This window comes from Empidonax traillii, unplaced genomic scaffold (genome assembly GCF_003031625.1).
Source record: "Empidonax traillii isolate 1590-97213 ecotype Southwest subspecies unplaced genomic scaffold, ASM303162v1 scaffold325:size649781, whole genome shotgun sequence".
Classification (NCBI taxonomy): Eukaryota; Metazoa; Chordata; class Aves; order Passeriformes; family Tyrannidae; genus Empidonax; species Empidonax traillii.
The window spans coordinates 220,648-244,012 of NW_020955518.1; the positions used below are offsets into that span (position 1 = coordinate 220,648).

Sequence of the window (23,365 nt, forward strand, 5' to 3'; positions counted from 1 at the left end):
CCAGTGATCCCAGCCGGGAGTAAGGCTGGACCCCACAGCACTGGTTAGTTTGCATTTCGGGGCTCAACTGTTTGAGCTCCACTTACTTTGTAGCAACTCCTTGGAGGATGCATTTGAAAACAACTCCTGGCCAGACACATACCTTAGCATATTAAAAGCTATTTTTAGTATCTCTGGCAAAGCAGATCAAACTCTGCTTTTGCTGTACTAAGACAACTCCATGGACTTTGCTGGCAGCCCTGCAAATTCATACTGAGGTAGCAGCTGGTAGAGGTTACTTGACTAAATAGTTGCATTTACTTCATGCAAGACAAAAACACAAGTGCATATAAACTCTGGTGGGATTCCTGACTTACAGTGGGCTGTTATTTTTTTCCTAGGAGAGTGACTCTGCCTGATAAATGTTTGAAATGCAGAAGAAAGAGCATCACGTAGCAAGGAAAAATTACTCTGAATGTCGCCTCCTCCATTTGTGATTACTTTGTTTTTGTACTGGTATAAATATAACTGTGACCATTTCATACAGCAGAGTGCTCTGTGATGATGAGTACAGTATAAATAGTCAGACTGATTACACTTGCCATAAACAAGGACTGGCAACCCTTGCTTCACCCCAGCAGTTAGAAACGGTGGAGGCGGCAGGACTTTACAGCTAAATGGTTAAAAGCCACAGCAGAGCATTTTCTCGGGATGGCTCCAAGCTGGTGCTCTGCCATTTCAGCAGCCAAGCTGAGAGAGGGGGGAAGCACGCCACCACAATTGCATACTAAAAAGAAGGGAAGGCTGAGATAACTACCAGCTTCTTACTGTGTAGGCTGTTCGAGAAAAAAAAAACAAAACATATAATGATTCCTGCCTTATTGCAGTGTTTGGGTTCCAGATATAGCCCTGCATGGGAAGGCCGGTATGACGCCAAACCAGGCCAAATGAGCATTTCCTGCTTTTAAGTAATATAATGTCAGGAATCCAGCTCATTGGAAACACCCTGCTCATCTCCCTCTGTGCCAGCCAGACATTTGTCACGAGTTTCAGGTGAATAATGCTGCTTGACTCGGACTTTGTGAGTGACAGTTCACAGCTCAGGCCCTTAAAGCTTGTTTTTATCGCTATAAAATGAAGCCTGGTACAGCTCATGCCAAGGAAGTGGCTTAGCTTGCTCAGAAACTCAGGGACTTGCCAGAGGTCTTAGATAACTAAGTAAGATTTGTTTTAACTGCCCTCAGTATCCAAGGTATTTCCTACTGTAAGTATAAGGAAACATTGAGGATACTTAAGCAACCATATTTGTTTATCTTAGGTCAAACTGAAGAGATTTTCCAGAACCATTACTGCAGCTGCACTTAACTTATTGAAAGGCTGCATTTGTACAGAGTGCTTTACTTCTGACTCCAGGGTCACAAACGAAAACCTTCCCAGAGAGCTGAGCTCCACAGGGATGTGGGCACAAACCTGGGCAGAAGTTTCCAGACAGTCCCTCTTTGGGTACACTTCATTAACCTTGATCTCAACTAGGCCAACTCCTGCATGAGGAGGAAGCCAGAAGGGAGAAGAAAATCACCAGCACTCCCTCCCTCAAATCTCTGAGTAGGTAATTACCTGAATGCGTGTTTTACGTCCAGACAGGTTTCGCCTCGAGAGGAGATGAGATTCTCCAAGCCTGCGAATCCAAGGTGTCATATGAGGGCAGCCCCACCAGACCTGGAGCCATCTGCTCTGCCAGGTGATGTGTGAAGTGATGTTCTGCAGGTCCTCCCCTCCAGCAGCGTGGCCCATGCCAGGCACAGGGGACAGCCACCCCCTGGGTCATCAACAGTGTCTCAGTAATGGTTCTGCAAGGCACTTGGTGGGAGGTGACTGTGACTACTCTACAGACACAGTGGGACTCTCACACCTCATTCCCCTTCCCTGGTACAGCTTTCTCAGGTCATTCAGTCTACAACCCTGGTTTCCTGAAAAGGTGGCTAAAAAAACCATGGAAAACGAGAAAACTTGGACCAAACTCATCCTAACAAAAAACCACAACCAACCAGACCCCAGAGATGGCCATTTCACTGTAGATGGAGATCAATGGTGCTTCAGAGCACGCATGAGGCTCTAGTTGGGCAATGAGGGTATGAGGAGGTCAAAATGTCCCAACCAGGGATCTCATCCTGGAATTTGTTTCATACAAATGCACCCTGGTGTGTCCCTTTGCCTCCTGAACAGTCCAGATCGGTTTGCTGCATCCCAGGTACCCAAGTTTAGCCTCCAAAGTCCGTAAATTGATAGCAAAGCAATTGGTCTGACATTCTATGGTGTCACATACCCGTTTTGGTAGGGATCGTGAATACCCCCCAAAAACTGGTAGGTGTTTTGGATGCTGACACATAGCCCTTGAGGCTCAGGAAGAACTTGCACTGACCTTACAGGCTCAGGCAGGCAAGGGCAACAGGTGCAACATCTGCAACATTGTGAGGTACAAATCACCTCTGCAATGCTGTCAGAATTATTTTTTTTAACTGTAACAGCTACTGGCAAGGCTGAGTGTGCAGGAGATCACCTCTGGCCAAGTGTCCCGACCTGCACATCCACTGAATGCTGACTGCTCTCTCTGCTGGCCAACTGAGAAATGGGATTTTCTCAAGACAGACCTGGTCACGTACAAGTTTGCAAAAATGCATTGCCCAAGCAAATGCATGCCAGAAAAAAGCAGCCTTTCTTTTTCTAAAGTCCCAAACAGGTAAATAAAAGAGGTTAGGTATCACATAAATTATATTCTTAAGTAAAAAGCAGCAGCAAAGAAGAGGAAGAAGACAGGAGAGATGTGGGTGTTCCATCTCATGCTGCAGTTTACTGCTGCAATAGCCTGATAGGGACCTGTGAGACAGGATGTGCCCCTCATTATAAGGCTCTCAGGGTCTTGCCCTACGATGTGTAGAAGTAAAGGTGTTGGAGAATTTCTGGTGGCCAGATGAGATGTGTAGATGAACTGAACCCAGAAACTGGGAGACCATGGGATTGGGAATAACTGACCTAAAGGCAAAAGGTTTCTCCTTGCTTTGTTCAATCACCCAACTCAAGAGTCACCTAGTCCAGAAAGCCACCACTTAAGGGCTCTCAGCACATAAATACTGTAATAACTGGACAGCAGAAAGACATCACTGTGAGAAAGGACGAAGTAAAGAAGGCTGAAAGGGAATGGAAAGCTAAACTGCATTTAGAAGTCATTGTACTGAAAGTGCATAAGCAGCATATCTTTGTCTTGGACACACTGGGACAACATCTGGACACAGGAAAGATTCAAAGTCTCAAGGGCTATGGACAGCATGGACTGTAGGTGTGCACGTGCTGATCCTGCAGTGCCAGTGCACTCCAGCCAACCAGCCTTGCAGTAACGTCAAAGCTTTCATATTATTCCGTATCTCGTAGGGCATAAGCCCAGCCCCCCTGCATCAAGAAGTGAGGCTCTCCCCAAGCACCACATCAGCGGGGTGGCTGCACCAGCCAGCCTGGAGCTGTACCCGAGGACCACCAAGTCATGCCCTCTCGTACAGCGCCCCCCCACACATACACCCACCTGTGGTATAAAGTTGCTTCAATCTTAGGTGTTTAAATACATCAGCGATCACAGAGATGATAATTAGTGATGTCTGGCAGCAAAGCTGAGTCCTCGCCATCAGCTTCACAGTGGCAGTTCTTTGTACTCCTGCAGGCCCACAGTCAAGTGACTCTCATAAAACTTTGCTTTTCTTTCTGCAACTTACTGAGGTGCTCAGTGGGAAAACACCTCACACCTCAATATGAGGTGACAGCAGAGAGGTTAAACACAGCATGTTTCACAAAATAGGCAGGATTGGGGTTATTTGAAGAGAGAAGGGACATAAGAGGGGAGGGAATTCACTTAGTCCCTCTGATGGGACACTGGAATTAATCAGCATTAGAAAAGGGCTGTTTTCTGATAGTTACAGTTAAGCAAGTAGCTTTTCTTTGCATTTGGGGCCCTAAATGAGCACTTGATGTATTCCTGAATTCTGTCCTTCTGATAGCACATCTCCTGAAATGCTGATGAAATGCTCCCAGGCTTGAAGGGCTACAGAGGCAGCACCACAAAATCACCATCCCCAGCACTGAAAGAAATCATTCTCTGGCTTCTACCGATTCCTCTGGAATGACAACTTTTTACAAGAGCTACAAAAAGGTTGTTAATTATAGAAAAGCTATCATCACACATGCACAGCCTTCTACATGTAAAATTAAGCACCTGTTCAGAAGGATGTGAGAGAAAAAGAACACATTGATTTTTATTTTTTTTTTAACTTGCGTATTCTGAATAATGGTTGTGACTGTTCTCCTTCTTAACAGCCTCGATGCTGAAACTAAATTAAACCAGGCAGACTCTTGTGTCTGATCCCCACTAAAGGGAGAGTGTCACAGATTTCAGGCACCGGAAATCAGCTGAGGTTAAACCAAATGACACACTCAAGTAGGGAGGGATGAGAACCTAATGTTCTGTAACAACTTAAAGGGTCTGTTGAGCAATGCACAGGAACTCTGTGTGTATGACAATCAGTCACCTGAAGGGTAAGAAGCGCTCATCTAAACCACAGATCTTTGCATTCTCACTTCTGCCACGTCTCACCCGGGCACTGGGTTGGCATCTGCACAGAGCTGAGCAGGCAAACTGCTGCTGCTCTGCACAGTCACAGTCACAGTCACAGTCACAGTAACATCACTCAAAAATGGCATGTAACAACATCTTCATTCACTCAGAGCACGTCTGCCACATCAGTGTCATGCAGAAAGAGCTGCCATTTCATCCAAACATGGCTAAATCAGATCTTTTACTCAGGTGTGTCTGGTAAAATCCAGAGCTCTCAGGAGGGTTCTGTGCAATAGTTTGTCAGGAATCCTGAGTTTCATCATTTTAATCTCTTCTAATGAAGCTGGTTCAGAGTGACAGAAACTGCAGATCAACTCCCACTCCACAGGTGAGTGCCCCAACCACCAGCCTCCTATCCATAGTCTGTGCTGGCACCCAAGGAATCCGTGTGGCAGCAGTCTGTCCGCACAGCCAACCAGCTGTGCTGCACCTGGCAACAGAAAGTTTCAGTTCCTTATTATTAAGTTAAGCAGCCCTTATGACACAGAAAGAGATGTGTGGATGAAGTGAATCAACTCCCCAGAGGTTCAGTCAGCTGTGCCCATTGTTAACACGCTGAGTGAATTCCCTGGGGCTGTTGGGACATACAGTAATACAGTATGTGGGTAACAATACAGCTGTGTAACAGTAATATACGTGTAAGTTTCTTTGTGGTTTTTATATTTTTCTGTACTTACAAATAAAACAATCCCATAATACTTAAAAACTTCCCTGTGCTTTTCCTCACCAGGACTGAAGTCCATCACAAATATTTACTGTAGTCTCAACCCCAGTAGGTTTCCAAGGCCTGACTGCATAAAGTCCTGACCAGTCTGGTCTGACCTGATTTCAACAGGAGATCGGACTAGAGACTGTCTGACCCTTCTAACCTGAATTATTCCACCAGGCTGTGATTCTATAATGTGCTGCTGTGCAAAGTAGAGCAGGTCCAAAGCCAAGAATTAAATACCCCATCTTAGCCTGTTTCTGTAATTCCATGTTTAGAGCACTCTTTTAAGAGGTGGGAGACTGCTCCAAACCCCTGATTAGCATGAGGGTTTCCTGGGATGCCCTGCAGGGATGCAGCTTGGTATCACCTCAGAGGATACTCAGCAGCAGGTGACCCCAACGGGGTAGGCTTTCTCATTCCCTTCCCCCCAGCCATATGGCCCTGCAGATTTCCTTACCCCAGCAGGAGCAGCTGTTTGACCTCATGGCAGGCCAGCTCAAGGAGCTAAGGTTCAGGAAAAAAACCAACAAACTTTCCTGCTTTCTGTCAGTTGAGCTTCCTACTCTGGATTACCACGGGGCCAAGCTAAGACCAAGCGCAAGGAGATGGGAGCAGGTGAAAATGCACAGCCAGCCTGAGAAGCAAAAATAGCAACTGCATCTTCCAGTAATGTCAGCACTGGAACATTGAACTGAAATGGCAGGATTTAATCCTGCCCTTATACAGCACAGAAACCTGGACACTCACCTGGTTTTACACAGTGCATGGGAGTTCAAGATTGTGCTACTCCATCAATGTTCCCTTTAGGCTTCTGCTAAGTAAGGACTAATCAGTAAAGCCAGTGAGTAAACTGAGATGCACCCTCTGCTTACATAAGTGACAGAAATCATAACACAAAGAAAACACATTTTATCACACTTCTAAAATGTGTCAACGTGCAGCAATATGAGCTACAATGTTCAGTATTTTATGCACATATTTTTCCAAAAGCTTTTCTTACAGCTCTTCATTTGGGCACAGTGGATGGAAAAGCAATATGCTTATGGTGGGATGTCTGCCTTTGATTTGACATTAAAAACCAAGTTCATTCTTACATAATCAAAATAAAAGTTTTTATTCGGTTCATGATATTTCTGACTGGGTATTCTATTTTTCCAAGTACTTATTCCATGTACAGAAATGTAAACCATAAACACAATGTAAGAGCAGCAAAACAAAATGCATCCACTCAAAACAGAAGCAGGGAGAACTTCTTTGTTCACTTCACTGTTCTTCCAGGGAGTAGCTGTAATCAGTCTGTCTGCCAAATCGATGCACAAAGTCTGGAAGGGGGAACACTGAGCCCCATCCCACATTTGGATTCATACTGATGAAATCATCCAAGTTCATCTTGGAGTCTAAAAAAGGACCAGAAAAGGGAAATATTTAAGTTCCTGATGCAGGTTCAGCAGCACAGGTATACATCTATCAAGAAAATGCCCCAAACCCCTCTTTGATAGTTCAGCTCACTATGGAAAGATACTCTGCAAATTGTATGGTGTTACAAAACCTTCTATTTCCAGGCTCTGAAATGTTGCTTTTGCCCCGATTCCTCTTTCTGCCCATGGCAATAATCACATTACCAGATCAGTAAGCATCCTCAGTCATTAGAAACCACTATATGTAGGAAAGGGTAAGATTTTTCCCTACATCAGCAGTCTAGAAGGGTCAAGTAGGGTCACAGAACTAGAGTGCAAATAACAACCAACACAGGGAACTGCAATGCAACAGGTGCTCATGGTCTTCCTGCGTTCACACAAATGGGATTACTCAAAATCAGGGGACACACTATTCCCTCTCCTAAATTCTGAACTAAAGTCAATGGAGTCAAGTTTTGCACTGACCACAAAGGAACTGGATCACAAACTGCCGGGGGTGGACCAGAGAAGGCCTACAGAGCGTGGAGAGAAATGAAAAAGCACTGCAAGGAAGGCTTAGAGGAAGAGATCTCTCTGGAAGATTTCTAGTAACTTCAGCTGTGCAGAACTGCCTGGGAACCAGCTCAACTACAAGGCCGCAGCACTGCAGCTTCAGCAAATTCCCTTGTTCGTGCACCCAGGACAGTTCTTCCATTGTTCCCCTAGCTCTTCCTTCCCCCTAAGTAACCTGACATACCCCAGTAGCCTATCCCTCCTAGTCCCCATATCAGTAACCCTCAGGATTTGATGTTCCTAGTTGGGTTCCTACCCCTATTCCTGAAGCTTCTGTGTTCCCCTGTATAAAAGCTGTCTTCTTGTTTCAATAAACTGCCATTTTGTGGGTCACATATCTCGTGTGTGTGTGTCCCGTCTCCCAATGCAAAATGTGCCGCTGGGTCTTGTAGCAGGTACCCCCGTAACCTGCTATAACAAACAGCAGTCATAACTGGGATTTGCTTATTGTCTCTTAGAATTGACAAACCCCTTGTCAAACCTACAATTTGTTACTCCCAGATTACAGTATTTGCTTTCCCTCCAGCCCCAAACTTTGTCCTTGCTGTACACCAGCCCACTGTGGGGCCAGAGTATGCAGAGGGGAGAAAATGTCTGACCTAACACAGCCCAGCCTAGAGGGATGCTCAGGCAAAGGAAGGTATAAACCTAGGCTGTGGGCAAATACTTCAATTTATTTTTTGGGAATCCTGAACAAAAAAAGAAGTCAGAGGGGGAAAAGCTTAACTGCCATGATTTCAAGAGAAAAATAACCATGACTGCTCTTTGACAGGAGTTTAATCTGCTCTGTCCCCCGCAGGAGAGGTAGAAACCATTCTGTCCCATTTGTGGATCCCAGGGAGCACACTGGAAAGTGCTGGTATGAAGTTTTGGGTTTAGGTGCCTTATCCATCCTTTTCCTGGAGCTGGCCTGGTATAAGCTTTGCTGACTCCGAACCACACTGGTCAGAGGTTCAGCTCTGACTACAAACATCTGAGCGCTTGTTGTTTTATGTTCTCACTGATGAAGTGTGCAAATAATCTTTCCAAATGCCTATTAAAAGAAAACTGGAAGGGAAAGAGTTTAAGGAACAGAGTGGCAAAGCCACTGTTACAGCTTTACTTTACAGATTTACTGTAAACAGCTTTTCCACTGTATTAAGTATTTATTTTAACATGGATGTGTGCATTTAAGGATTAAGAACCAAACAAGTGGAGGCTCTAATGAACAGATTATAAAATCCAAAGAATGGAATTTGCTTCATCTGCAAAAAGCTTGTGTAATTAGGATTACCATTATGGACAGCATAAACAAGGAAGGGAAGATGATGTTCAGGAATCCCAGACTCGGGAATCCCAGACCCAGGAGCCCCAGCCATAATCCAGCCCCCAAAGGCCTCTGTTTGCACCACATCTACACTACAGCACAGCTTTGTGATTTGACTAATCTCCACTCTCACCCCTTTTGAGGTCTGGCTTCTAAATCTTTTACTGTTAACCTGTTTGAACTTTGATATGGAAAATCCTTATGTCCAGCCATTGCCCTACTGCTGAAGTGAGTCTGGCAGCACATGGACAGTTTCTGCCTGACTGTGTGGGAATTTAAAACAGCACAAGCTCAGCAATTTGCTGTCATAGCTCAAGCACAATTAGCAGTGGATAACAGCTCTTGCTTGCTGGTAGACTGGTAAGTCTGTTTTCCAGTTCCAAACTTGGAACTTGACTTTTCCTCACAGATGGTGTTGTTTTAAGTAATCTGAGTCTTCATATACTTTAAGATTAAATAAATAAATAATTTTCTGCTTTATGTGCATGAGCATAGTAGAATAATTTCATAGAACTTTTCAGTGACTGGTAAAGCAGTCCAAAGGGGATTGTTCAGTACTTACAAACACAGATCTGTTAGCAACTTCAAAGTTGCTGTCACAATGCCTGTAAGAAATGAAGTATTTTCTTAAATTCAGAAGAATTGTGGCAGAGCATAACACAGTCCATCAGAGAAGTTTAATGAAAGGAAATATTGTTTTACCAAAGCAAACAAGCCCATTCCTGCGAAGAGCGATGGCCTAAAAACCAGTCAATAGATGGCACTGGAGCAGCACGGGAGATACCCATAGGGAAAAACTCAGTGAGACCTCTCCCGTTTTATTCGTGCAATAACAGCCCCTCTGTGCCACTCCTCCCTCATGGGCTCTATCTGAAGGCCGTGCCTGTCGGGTTACACCTTACAGCTTCAGAAAACAGCTCGGCAAAAACGCATGAGAACACCACAAAGTCCTCTTCCCTAAGCAGATGAAGATGAACGTCAGTGATGTACAGTGATGAACATCAGAATTTGCAAAAGAGACCTCTGGATATTGCAGCTGACACACCAAGAGGATTTCTCCACAAAAGCAAGGAGCATGTGTTATACAACATTTTCATAAGATCAAGGGCAGCACAATTATTTCTTTTAAGATTTACATTACAGTTGCAGTTCTCCTCAGGTGCTGTGGCTATTACACTAGCTTGCATTTGTGTATGCTCAGAGCTCATCTATCTCTTTTCCCAAACACACTTGGTTACACACATCCCATCAAAAAGACCTATCTGGCAAATTATGAGAATCCTGAATAATTTTACTTTTGCTTAAATCAAGTCTGACACTTTTATCCGGAGCAAGGATGAAATAAAAGGCCATGCACTATCCTACGGTGTTGTTAGCCACCATACTTGTGGCTTCTGCCAGCAGTAGTTAGAAAGCAACGTTTCAGCCAAGCCTCAGCTTGGCTCACAGACCTTGGACTAACTCAGTGTAACGACAGCTGCCGAAGGGCTGCTGGAAGCGGGGAAGTCTGGAACAAAGCCTCCAGGATCAGTTCTGCTGATGCCTAACCTTGGGGGCACCTAAAATACTTAGAAAGTTGGGCTCTTCACAGACTCGTGTAGGTGTCTACAGTTCTCTGCAGATTCCCTTCCCCTGTCTGAGCAGGGAGATGTCAGACAGACTCGTCCCACACTCAGCTGGAAGGTGCTGTCCCCACAGCTGAGATACAACTGACTGTGCAGACCATTCCTGGTTGATCTCAGTGTAAAACACAGCTCATCGCTTTAAATTATCTTTCACACTAAGTTCAATAAGCCACTCTGGGAATTTAAATACTTCTATCCTCAGATGTGTCTTTATTGCCTCTATCCAACTTGATTTATTACTTCCACAAAAGCTTATGAAGTAAGGACCTAACTTAACAGACTGGAGTTTTATTCTCAGATGAGAACAGCAGAAGGTTCCCATTAAGTGCAGAGGAGCTACTTTTACCAGTATCAGTGCTTTCCTTTTCACTTTCACTAGGATCCTACCACCATCTCTCAGAGAGAAGATACAGAAAGCAACTGCAGACATCTGCCCTGGCCTCGTCTAGCAGCTTTCCTGTTACATAGATGAGTAAAACCCAGTGCCTCCAGAATTTCTCAGCTGTCCTACCCACAAAAAAAAAAAACCCAACCCAAGTAAAACCCCATAATTATTGACTATCAGGGATTTTAATAACAATAAAAAGAACAAAAAGTCTTTATAAGTCAATCCTGTGAGTGTGCTACCAAACACCTTGGGAGAGCTGAAACTCAAACCAATGCTTTTCAGTGCTAGAGCTGCTGCTAACAGTTGTCTGTAAGCTGATGGCCATCTGTTCTGAGTAATTTTGAAATGCACTGTGCAGGCTGTATTTTACATGGGCTTGCAGTAAGGAGGGCTGATCTCATCACGACTCATATACTAAGCAGAATCAGACCTCATTAATTTGTGGAAAGAAGATTTAAAAGAAAACCCCAGGCTCACCAGCCCTGGAATAATGAATCTGTGCACCAAATCTCATTTTCTTAATTTTCACTGTTTGAACAAAATACCCTGTTTTCTTTCGACAGGAGGTCACTGGCAATCAGGTGGGACCGGGAGAATCTGCTGCAGCTCAGGTATGATTATTGCAGCAGAGCTGCTTTGAGGATAGGGCAAGGTGAGAAGGCACCAAGCACCCAGTTAGGTTAGCCAGCTTCTCCTGGCACACATGGCAGCAGAGCAGAACAGAGGCCAGAGCAATACCAGTAATAAATAGAGAGGCCTAACTCTGGGAAATGGCTAGAGCAGAGCACGTTCCAAAAGGCTAATGCTTAGCATGTGAGTTCTGAGGAGATACTGAGGAGTTTGAGGGAGAGTTTCTTCTGTTCATTGGTTGGACTGGGGTTATTTGTGTTTTAGAAAATGTTTTTAAAAAAATTTTGAAATCCCATGAGCGAGACAAATACAGTTTTAAGATTTATTCCCTTTGAGTTAATAGTAGGAAAAAGTGCTTAACTCGTCACTGACAGGTTCCTCAATTCAATTCCAAAAGTTCTGGAAGCAGGAGGGCTACACGGGTGGCTTCTCTGAGAAGTTGCCAGAAGCTTCCCCCAGGTCCTACAGAGCCAGTGCCAGCCAGCTCTGCTGCTGCCCAAGGCTGAGGGAGTAGCACCTCTGGGATAATATATTTAAGACGGAAAAAAAAGCTCTTCCACAGGTGTAATTGTGGCCAGAGAAGACCAGAGCGAGAATCTGTGACAGAAACAACTCTGCAGACACCAAGGTCATTGAAGGAGGAGGGGGAGGTGGTCCTCCAGGCACTGGAGCAGAAATTCCCTTGCAGCCCATGGTGAAGACCATGGTGAAGCAGCTGTGCCCCTACAGCCCACGGAGGAGCCTCACGCTGGAGCAGGTGGATGCCTCAGAGAAGGCTGTGACCCAGTGGGAAGCCCATGCTGGAGCAGACTTGGCAGGGACCTACAGACCCATGGAGAGAGGAGTTCACGCTGGAGTAGGTTTGCTGGCAGGACTTGTGACCCCACAATGGCCCCACACTGGAGCAGCCTGTTCCTGAAAGACTGCACCCTGTGGAAAGGGACCCCTGCTGAGCAGTTTGTGAAGAACTGCAGCCCGTGGGATGAACTCACATTGGAGAAGTTCACAGAGGACTGTCTCCCGAGAGACTACACAATGGAGCAGGGGAAGGACTCCTCTTCCTGAAGAGAAAGCAGTGGCAGAAACAAAATGTGATGAACTGACTGTAACCCCATTTTCCATCTCCCTGAGCTGAGGGGGGAGGGAGGAGGTATAGATTTTGAGCCTCTGATTTTGATTCAACTAATTCAATTAATTTCTCCAAGTCGAGTCTGTTTTGCCAGTGAAAGTAATCAGTGAGTGACTGAGTGATCTCTCCCCATCCTTATCTCAACTCATGAGTCTTTCATTATATTTTCTCTCCCTTGTCCAGCTGAGGAGGAGAGTGACTGAGAAGCTTTGGTGGGTATCTGGCAACCAGCCAGGGTCAAATGACACAAACATCAAAAAAGACATTAAGAAACAGAAGTAATTTAAAAACCTTACATCTTCTCAAGAGAGTAGGAATTTGGCTACTCTAAATGAAGGCAAAAAAAACCCAAACAAAACAAACCACTCTAATACAAATGTGCCTCAGAAATAAATTGGTATTAAAACAATATTGGGTCGATTCTGTCAGCCATTAAACTGCAGTCACCTCTGACGTGAAATATGCAAGCAATTTAATCTTACACAAACACAAATCAACATGGAAAGCAGAGCACTCTATCGAAGTGAAACGGCGGGGAGAAAACAGTTATCTGCAATGGAATTTGGCACAGACACGAATATTAATACCCCAGGCTCATCTGTGATAACAAAAGGTCTACCACCCACTTCTCCAACAAGTTAAAAATAAGGCACTTTTATGCCCGATAAAACTGTGCTGAGACATTGCAGCTAAACCCAGACTCCTCGCAGACTTACAGCACCATGCACATTGAAGCACACACCATAATAAAGTATCCCCAGTGAATACCAAGGGAAGACAAAAAATAAAGCTGGAGGAACTGGTACTAAATTAAAGACAACTTGAACTAGACATCCTAGATATGAGACAATCTATCCCTGTTCTGACTCAGGCCTTGAAATTCCCTAGAGAATGACCTTCCACCTTCAGTGGGGTGCAGGGTAACAGGTTTCTTTCAGCCACCTGACCAGGAGACCAGAGGCTATGAACCCAGAGCTGGAACAGTGTCCATTTGGAGCTCCTCAGTACAAAAAAACCCCAAAACATGGACATACTGGAGTAAGCCCAAAAGAAGAACATCAAGTTTTTTAGGGCAGGACAACATTATATTCAAGGAGAGATTGAGAGAACTGCGTCTGTTCAGTCTTAAAAAGAGAAGACAAAGGGGAAATGTTACTGCTGCCTACATCTACCTGATCAGAGGACACGAAGAAGATGGAGCCAGAGCCTTCTCGGAGGAGCCTGGCAAGAGGACAAGAAGTTAAAAAAGCAAGTTGGAACATGGGAAATTCAGATTATGTATTAGGAATTTTTATTTATTTACCACAATAGTCATCAAAGATTGGAACAGACTATCCAGAAAGGTGGTGGAATTGCCATCCCTGGAGGTGTTCAAGACTACACTGGACAAAGCCCTGAGGAATCTCTGTTTTGATTAGGTGTTGGACTGGATGACCTATGGATGTTTCCTTCAGCATGGTAAGATACAGAGCAAAGAACTAACACATAGGAGAAAGGAAGAGCTATGTATCTTTCACTGTCTACCAGCATCACAGAGACAATCTGGAGGTTGGCTGAGACCTGGGGCTGCTGCTCCTCAGTGAGATAAAGCTCAGCCAAACAAGACAGGAAAGAGCAAGAGTTACAGGGTTTGCAGCTATGGAGTCATTCACTTGAGCTACATATTCATGTACACATCCGCAACTGTTTGAGTCATTCTGTAACTTACTATCCACAAGTAAAGGGCTTTTACTCTTTTGATTTCAGTAGAACTTTTTCACTTTCCTGGACTGTCCTCATCTATATTTCTCACACTTTCATTATCTCTCAATTATCACAACAACGTTTCTATAGGCAAAATGTTCTTAGCCCCTAGGAGGTTTCAGCTAACAGTGAACCATCCACTGTAGTTCAGGCATTCTATACTCCCTATACTACCTTCACGTAAAACTTTACTGAACGTAACAACCAAGACCTAGAATTTAAGGCACTTCGTAACCTGGATTGTCAACAAAACGCCTGAAGTTTCATAACTAAGGCTGTGCTCCTGCTCCTTCTCACAGTTCATTTCTACTCCCGTGTGAGACATTGAGCTTCCCTAGAAGCCAAACCAAAGACTGAGAGTTAACTTCTCAGCAACTTAAAACTGCAGGACACTCAGACCTAAACACAAAACACGTTTCTTTGACCCTGCCTTCTTTAATATAAGCACATAGCAGTACTGCATTATTAAAAAAGCGACAAAATCAAACATGCAGAGGCGTAGCATGAAAACTCTTTCAAAGCAAAACTTCACCGTGCTTTCCTTGGAAGAAAATGAGAGAATAAACAAGCACATGGCAAATGTTAGTCAGCTTGCCAAACACATGATTAGAATAAGCTCAAGTGCTGTGTGATAAGAATGGTTTAAGCAGTTCTATAGAATAGATGGCAATAGATCTTTACCTCCCTCTCTCTGCCTGGCCCAGAGGCTGTTAGCTAGACTCACCACCCAAAAGAGGCTTAGGGAAAAACTTGCCAACTTGCCAGTGTGCCTTAAAGCAATCCTCAGGTCCATTCACCTGGTACAGAAATCTCAAACATCTCATCCAGGCAAAGCCATCATGCTGAGCAGAGCCTGAAAACCTCCTCCTGCCAGTATAATCTACTCTGCCAGAATGGGACCTGCGAGCTAGAGCGTGGTATAATCAGTGTGTAAAAAGTTCACTTTGTGACCCCTAAGCAAGTTATTTGGCCTCTTTGATTCAGTCCCCTGCTGTAATGAGAGAACGGTATTACCTACCTCTCACTCTCTGCTCAGTTTATGAAGATTAGTAATTAATGTTTGACAATGGTAAATGCCAGAAGGCATGTTAGACTACACATCCAGAAAAGGGAGTGCCAAATGTTTTTAAGCCCTATTTTTTCCCAGCTAGCTGGACAGATGTTCTGGAAGTATATTTATTTGTGGTGTACATCCTTGACTATGTTATTCAACGCTGTAAGCAGGAATAAGGAGTTCTGGGGGCTTACCTGCAGTTTCAATGCAAGGGTATGGAGGAGGAGGTTTCTGCCATTTCCCATTTGCATCCTTCATATGAGATCTGTCTGAAGCAAATGTCTTCAAGTACAAATCTGCTCGAATCATTCTGATTTTTCTAAATGAAAATGCAAAACTGTATCAAAAGATGCGTGTATACAATATTGCTTTAGTCACTCAGAACAAGAGTGCTTTCCTCTCATTAAGGAGCATTAATTTCATTAAATACACAAATCAGCAATATTGTGCCAAGCAGTTAACAAGAAACTACAGTAGGAAAGAAAAGGGCTTTTGATGCCTAAGGTAAAGAGCTTTAGAAAAATAACACAGGGCATTTATTTTACTGGAGTAAGCAAGAAACCCCCCCTGTCACTACACATACCCAAAGAGAACTTCGAGTTCACAAAATACCCTTCATAGTCTTTATATTTTACATCATCACCTGTGAAATTCTGGACGAAGGCTGTCATCCAGCCGAAAGGCCTCCACGCTGTACATGTCAAAAGGACATGGAAATGGCAACACTGTGTCAAGATCATAAATGAAGTTCTGCTCCCCGCTGGTAACATGAAGTAGAATAACATGGTAGTCCTGGGAAGAAGGGCAATTGCCATTAGTTAAACAGCCATTAACAAGAAACTAGAAAAGGAGTGAAAAAAAAAAAAAAAAGTTTCCTAAAAGCAGAAGTTCAGATCCATTTTTTAAAGCCTGCTTTCTGTCCTTGAATATTAAGCCTGTAACATTTCTGGCACCAGGAGAGAGATTTTTTTTAACACCTGTCTTGCCCATCATGCTTTTCCAGACACCTCGGTATTTCCTCCATTTCTTTGCACCCTCCTTTGATTTAAGCCTAGACAGCTAAACTAAAGTGTACTCTACTCCTAAGACAGCAAATCTCTTTCGTGTTCCACACCAAAACACAGAACTTGAATGGGATAAGGATTTTTGTCTCAGACCCAGTCCTGAGCAAAAGCTCACAGTAAGATATGATGATAGCTTAACATTAAAATTTTCTAGTGATCTCTTCTAATAAGAGATTTTGTACCTGCTGCAACAACACTGTGAATTTCAGTGCTGCTGAGTGTTCAGTGCCAGAAGCACCTGAAGAACCAGCAAACAGCTCAGATCAAGAGGACTGCAGGAGTAAGACAAATTCCTGTAGCAGCTCTTGAAGCAGGGAGAAAACACCTATGGCACACTTTTTCAAGGGAACTATTTTGCCTTGACACTTGGGTTATGGGGTACAGTTTTATTCCTTAACTTGTAAGAAACACGGGTGTGGTGGAGGTTTGGGGACACTGCAGTTACTTATGTCAGGAGTCAGGTATGTTCACTGATGTTTCCCAAAATTAAACTGAAGGCAGCTGTTAACAGCTTACTGAAGTTTACACTGAATCCACTCACAAAAAGGGTTTGGAGCACTGTCTTTCGACACTTTAAATATTAAAACCACAAAGGGATTCGAATGAAAAGGATTTGGGCAAGATATTTCACCAGGCCAATATTTACAACTGTATCCAACAGTATTTAGAAGAATCTCTTAAAATGTATACGAAAAAGTACCCACAAGCTTTATATATCCTACAATCCACTGAAACAAAGTTAAAAATTCATGGATTGAAAGCTGTTTTATGAGAAATCCACATTCTGCCATGGCCTTTCCAGACTCTCCTATTCCTTTTTAAGGTCATCCCTGTAACACGTGGATCTCTTTTTAGACTGAATCGTTTTTTGTACTGCAAAGAGACCAACATTTTGGGAGAGAATGAATGATTCAGAAATCAGAGAACTACAGAAGTTTGCAGATTCTTTCACAGAATTTCAGAAATGGCAACTGCCAAAAGAAATAGTTTTTTCTGTGCCATATAACTGAAAGGACTCTGTAATGATACCAAGGACTTCTGTAGCAGCAATTACTGAATTACATTAATTGATCAAATGACACTCCAAAGCCACCATTTATGGGTCAGATTAATTGCTGACACCTGAATACATATATTGCTTATATTTTTCTGTCATCTAGCAAGCCTACATAAATATTTTTATCCATCTACTTCTTACAAGTACAGTAATCTACTTATAATTCTACAAAGCTGGCAGCCTCGATACCCAGAGAATAATTTTCACTAATCTGTATTCTTACCAAAGTAAGGCTTGTCATCTGTAGATTTTACTGATTGTCTTGCTGTTAATTTATGATGGATGGTACAAAGGAGCACCACATTTAAGCTACCTATAAATCTTTTGTAAAAGAATCATAAAAATTAATACCAAACTATACAATAGTTGAGGTTGGAAGGGACTTCAGGAGGTCCTCTGGTCCAACCTGTTGCTCCAGCAGGCACACCTAGAGGCAGCTGCCCAGGTCTGTGTCCAGACAGCTTCGAAATATCTCCACGGATGGAGACTCCACAACCTCCCTGGGCAACCTGCTCCAGTGCTCCATCATCCTCACAGCAAAAAACCTGTTCCTTTACGTTCAGATGGAAGAATTTCTCACAGTGAAGATGCCCGTGTCTGATCCTGCAGCTATTAACTACAGAGGCACACACTCGAAATTACTGAGAGAGAAACAAATGCCTTACCCAGACAACAGGCTCATCTCCATGTCCAGATTTCTGCTTCCAGAGAGGAATCTGCAAGTTATAGGTGAATCTGAAGTAAATAACATCTTTCAGAGTAATACAGATTAATTTCAGGTAAATTAGTTAGTTCCTTGCTAAACTATCAACTTCCTCACTTTACATCTGTGCTGCAGTCAGACTTTCTCTAGTTTCTCCCTCAGAAGCATGAAGTTGGAGATACTATTCTGGGCCACATTAGAATAGTCTGTCCAGAGAAGTGGTGGAATCACCACTGTGATTCCAAATCACCCTTTTGATTCCAAGTGTCCAAAAGACATGAGGAGGGAGCACTTGTGGATTTGGTTTCATGGTGAACGCAGTGGTGCTGGGTTAACTGCTGGACTTGTTCTTAGAGGTCTTCTCCAACCTTATGGTTATTAATGGCTCTGTGATTCCACAAAGGTAACCATTCTCCTAAACTGACAGATTACAGGGAAGAATTACCCCACAGCTCACAGGGACACCACGCCTCTTTCCCACTATCCTCAATGCCGTGCGCAATTAAAATATCTCAAGTGGTGTGGATGGCACACCTCTGAGCCAAAGTGATCTACAACATGGGTTTGGACTGCGTTTCACTAAGAGATTGGGCTAAAGGCTCACTCACCTACCCTGGGCTGTGGCTGAAATCGCTGGGGCCACGTCTCACCTACTCTGGGCTGCGCTCTGCAGGCCCGAGCCTCTCCAGAGCCGACCGATCACATCCCATTGACTCACCATCCTCCTGTCATTGGATATGAAAACAGCGTAAAACTCTTCTAAGGGGTACCGATCCTGACTCCTGATGTAGTCACAAAGCTTCCAAACATTTTCTTCGCTGCAAAACACACACAAAAAAATGGTTTTTTTTTCCCACCAGCTTTATTTCTGGTGCAAGGAAGCGAGCTGAGAGCAGATCTGAGAGCTGTGAGACCAGCCCGCAGCCGCGCCACTCCCGCCGGCGGTTCCGGCCACCCCCAGCGCCTCCCCGGGGTGCGGGGAGTCCCCGTCCCCGTCCCCCTTACCAGTAGCAGCTGGTGTAGGTGCAGGCAGAGCGGGCCGGCACCGCCGCCTCGTAGGCGGGCGCGGGCCGCGCCATGGCCCGTGAGAGCAGGCAGCGCTGGGCCCGGCGGGGCAGCCCCTACGCCGTCCCTGAGGGCGCCGCCGCCATCCCGGCCCGGCGCGGGGACCCCTCTGGGGGGAGGGGGCGGAGCCGCCGCGCGAGCCCCGCCCCGCCCTCGGCGGGCGCAGCGATACGAGTTTTTGGGCGCCAAACGCGCAAGGCGGTGCTGCTGCTGCACGCCCCGTGTCCTTCCGCCGCGCGCGCCGGGAGTACCGGCCGGAGGGAGAGCGAGGCGGGAAGGAGCCGGCGGAGCGGCCGCTGCGCCAGGCCAGGCCGGGCCGGGGCCGAGCTGGTCTGTCCCCTCCCGTGTCCGTCCCCCTCCACACACCCACCCACCCACCCACCCACCATGGTGGTCCTGCGGAGCAGCGCCGCTCGCCCAGCACGCGTGGCCGCTCGCGACAGCCGCTGCCGCCGGCCCCCCTTCGACCTGCTGGACTCCAGCTCCGACTTCATCTCCCTGGAGGGCCCGGCCCTCAGCAGCCGCGGCGTCTGGACGCGCTCCGGCTCCGCCAAGGCCGCGGGGTCCAGGAGAGCCGGGAAGGCCGTGAGTGCCGGGGCCGGGCAGCGCTGGACTGTTGGGCCCGGGGGGGAGGGGGGGGTCGGGAGGTGTGGGGAGGAGCTGGGGAAGCGGCGGGGATCAGGTCCCGCGGAGGGAAAAAAGGGGGGAAAGGCATGTTTGGGCCAAGCGCCCGCGGCCGGGTGCGTGTGCAGGAGCAGCCGGGCCCTCCCGTTCCGGCCACCCCGCGGCTGAAGGGGGCTCGGCACTGGCCTTGGCAGGGGCCTGAGAGCCGGTTCCTGGGGAACACAAACCTGCGCTCTGCCTCTCTGCCCGACTCATCTCGTTTTGAGATGTTCAGAAGTTCACTGTTTTTAACGTACCCTTCAAAAGCTAAAACTCTTCTCTGCTCTTTCCAAGTCAGGCTCTTCTCTGTAGGCTCTCCTGCATTTCTGTGACAAATAAAAGCAGACCAGATCCAGCTTGTAAGTGGTCTGCCCTTGAGGGGAGCCCTGCCTTGCAGTGATACTTCTTATGGACTCTGTTTCCTTCCAGCAAAAGTCTTTCAGGAGTTTCAGTTATATGGATTAATTTTATAGTTTTTTTTTTTTTACATTTTTTTCCATTATTTTCAAGATTACTGAACTAAGAAGGAAGAAATCCTTGGGGTGGTGGGTTTTTTCTCTCCCCTTGCAAAAGCTCATGGAATATGCTTTAAGATCACTGCTTCGTTTTTGCAGTCTTCACTGGCAGTTGTTGTCAGGGGCTGCCTTCAGCTCTTTTGCTGCCCTTTTGCTCTGAGGGGAAGGTTATGCAGTGTTAAGCAGATAGCACAGCTGGCATGCGTTCTCAGTGTGGAAAACAGGAATGAGGAAGCTAAATGTAAACTTATCCCTGAAACAAAAGCAGATTCATTGTTATGAAACAGGTTGTAAGGTTGTTCATTGGTTTGGTTTCTTCCCCCCCCTCCTTTTTGTTGACCTTTTCCATGTTTCAAGGCACTGAGTCATTACCTCATTTGTAGGATGCTGGGCTCTGCTGGAGGTTTTAACTGCTGAGATAATGCAGAAGTGCCCCAGCTGACAGAGGTCATGATGCTGGTGCTGGTTGCGTGTTGCAGCCTTAATGCCTCTTTCCTGTCTCATTGATGTGTGAGGACTTGCTGTTGGCAGGTTTTGCAGTTTTTTCTGATGTTGTTTTGTGGTTATCTTTAGTTATACAGCTCATTGCATCCACAGACAGTAAGGAGCGTGCAACAGAAAGTGAAAGGTAAACCAACATCTGCTGGGTTCACCCTCTTCCAAGTTTCCAGTCTCAGTAAGTTTCATGAGTGAGCTTCCCAGGGAGATCCAAAGTGGCTGCTGTCCCTCGAGGTCTGTAGCCCTGGTGTAAGTCCCCGGGCTGACCGAGCTTGTTGTCTGGTGACCTGTATTTGAGGACAGTGTGCTCCTGAGTTCCCTTTTTGTCTGGGCCTCCTGGCCTGCATCGAAAATGGTGTGACCAGCAGGGCAGTGATTGTCCCCCTTTAATCAGCACTGCTGAGGCCTCACCTCACATGCTTTGTCCAGTTCTGGCCCTTCACAACAAGAAAGGCAGTTGAGGTGCAGGAATGTGTCCAGAGAAGGGCAAGAAGGGTCTAGAAAGTAAGTCATATAAGGAGCACCTGAGGGAGCCGGGGTTGTTTACCCTGGGGAAAACAAGGCTCCAGGGAAACCTTATTACTCTCTACAACTATCTGAAAGGAAGTTGTAAGGAGTCGGCCTCTTCTCCCAGGCAACTAGCGACAGGATAAGAGGATAAGGCCTCCAGATGCGCCAGGGGAGGTTCTGGTTGGATATCAGGAAGAAATTTTTTTGCGGAAAGGGGGGTTAAGCCTTGGAACAGGCTGCCCAGGGAAGTGGGGGAGTAGCCATCCTTGAAAGTGTTCAAGAAACAGCTGGATGTGGCACTTAGTGCTGTGGTTTAGTTGACAAGGTGGTGATCGGTCAAAGGTTGGACTCGATGATCTTGGAGGTCCTTTCCGGTCTTAATGATTCTATGAAAGCAACTTGGCAAGCTGTTCTGCCAGCTCCCTCAGCACCCTTGGGTGGATCCCATTAAGGCCTGTAGAATTGTGAGTGTCCAAGTAGCAGGTCACTGACCATTTCCTCCTGGATTATGGGGCTCCCCATCCCTGTCTTCAAGCTCAGGGGACTGGGTATCCTGAGGACTGCCGGTCTTACTGTTGAAAGCTGGGCAAAGTATCTTTGCCTTTTCCTGTCCTTTGTCATATGTTTGCCTGTGCATCAAGTGAAGGACAGAGGTTCTCCTTAACCTTTCTTTTGTTGCTAATGTATTTGTAAAAACATTTTGTGTTGTCTGTTATGGCAGTAACTAGATTAAATTCTACTTGGGCTTTGGCCCATGTAATTTTCTCCCCGTGTAACCTCCTCACATCTTGTAGTCCTCATGTAGTCCTTCCTCACTCTTCTGTCATCACCTCCATCAACAGGTAATGGAATTACCTCTTGGTAACATTAGTGTAAAGAACTAGAAGAATCTGGTCTGTTTTCTGCCCTTTTCAGTGTGAGATTTAGTTTGAGTATTTGTAATGAAACCTTGGGTTGTAAACAGAACAGGCCCCCTCCCGTGGTCATCATAGCTTTCCTCACATGGTAAAAGTCAATACTATCATCTTCCTTGCAGAAACACCGATGCGTATCTTTGGTTCCCTTTGGTTTTCTGTGGATAAATGCCATGCTCCTGAAGCAATTCTTTTAATGTCCCTCTGAATGCCATAATAAATGGAACAGAGACAGGAGAAAAACTCTCCCAGGACAAGCCATTTTTTCTGTTGCATTAAAGATATAGAAATTTGGCAGAAAACGAACCCCTTGCATTCCAGCTGGTCCTCAGAGATCAGAGGGGCTGGGTGCAGCTGGGCCTAATTTCTGACTGTAGCCAATTTGGCACTATCAGCCCGGCCAAGTTCAGTAAGAATTTACATGATCCGGGTTTGTGACTAGCCACGTTCACTGAAGCAACTGGAAAGCAGATCCTGAATTGCTGGTGGTAAATGCAGCAACTGCAGAGTCTTAGTATGTGCTCCTAGGAAGGAGTAGTGACAGATCTATTAGCAATGTGTCTGTCTATCTAAATGAGTATTCCCGAATCTGCTCCAAAACAGTTGGGAGGCACAAAGCTCACCTAAAGGCATCCCTTCAGGGAGGAGGAGAAACACAGTCCCTCAACTGATCTAATGCAAACAGAGAGGCTTCTTCACTCTCTGTTGTTTTGTGGGTTTTTTGACCCCAAACCCCTCCTTCTTTTATGATATAATTTTTGACTCTTCTTAAAGGAGTGGAAAAATTACATGTTATAGGTGAGCTTTGGTTACTGTGGTCACTGTACCAAGTTTGAAATCAAAGGTTTTGTTGGTTTTTTTTCTTTGAAATCTGGTGTGGTTTTTTTTTTTTCCTGAGAGCTACTTCTTGGTGCAGAAGTGGTTCAAGGCTTACCTATGATCAGTCACATCACTCTTGAGTCAGGAGTGTAACAGAATAAACTTGCCCAAATGAGGCAATATATGTGATTCACATAAATACATTTATCCTTCTTTTCCTAGGAATTTTCCTCTGGCAATGTTGAATGTTTCAATGGACACTCTTTAAGATCAATGAGAAAAAACATGCCACCCTGTTCAGACTCCAGCTTTGACAAAAGTATGGAAATACTGAGTGAAAATGTCAACCGACACTTCTCGAGGT

General features: G+C 45.4%; 2 protein-coding genes across 2 annotated transcripts in view; one reads left to right on the plus strand and one right to left on the minus strand.

Moving 5' to 3' along the window:
• Positions 1-6,438: 6,438 nt before the first annotated feature.
• Positions 6,439-19,125, minus strand: WDYHV1 (WDYHV motif containing 1). The gene is made up of 6 exons (XM_027891689.1): positions 19,023-19,125; positions 18,736-18,835; positions 17,980-18,030; positions 15,837-15,985; positions 15,388-15,512; positions 6,439-6,745 (listed from the first exon to the last, which is right to left on the minus strand). Exons 1-6 carry the CDS (start codon positions 19,094-19,096, stop codon positions 6,612-6,614), a joined length of 633 nt encoding a protein of 210 aa, XP_027747490.1. The 5' UTR covers positions 19,097-19,125; the 3' UTR covers positions 6,439-6,611.
• A 332-nt stretch (positions 19,126-19,457) lies between these two features.
• Positions 19,458-23,365, plus strand: part of ATAD2 (ATPase family AAA domain containing 2) — a 30,053-nt gene continuing 26,145 nt past the window's right edge. The window contains exons 1-2 of the mRNA XM_027891677.1: positions 19,458-19,667; positions 23,224-23,363. Of these exons, the coding sequence (XP_027747478.1) occupies positions 19,470-19,667; positions 23,224-23,363 (338 nt within the window). The 5' untranslated portion in view covers positions 19,458-19,469. The remainder of the gene's footprint in view (positions 19,668-23,223; positions 23,364-23,365) is intronic.

Excerpts from the sequence above, each read along its gene's own strand:
- WDYHV1 (XM_027891689.1), bottom strand. The coding sequence starts at position 19,096 with ATGGCGCGGCCCGCGCCCGCCTACGAGGCGGCGGTGCCGGCCCGCTCT. Across the intron at positions 18,031-18,735 it reads TATCCAATGACAGGAGGATG|ATTCCTCTCTGGAAGCAGAA; the intron begins GTGAGTCAATGG and ends TATAACTTGCAG. Across the intron at positions 15,513-15,836 it reads CTTCGTCCAGAATTTCACAG|AAAAATCAGAATGATTCGAG; the intron begins GTGATGATGTAA and ends ATTTTCATTTAG.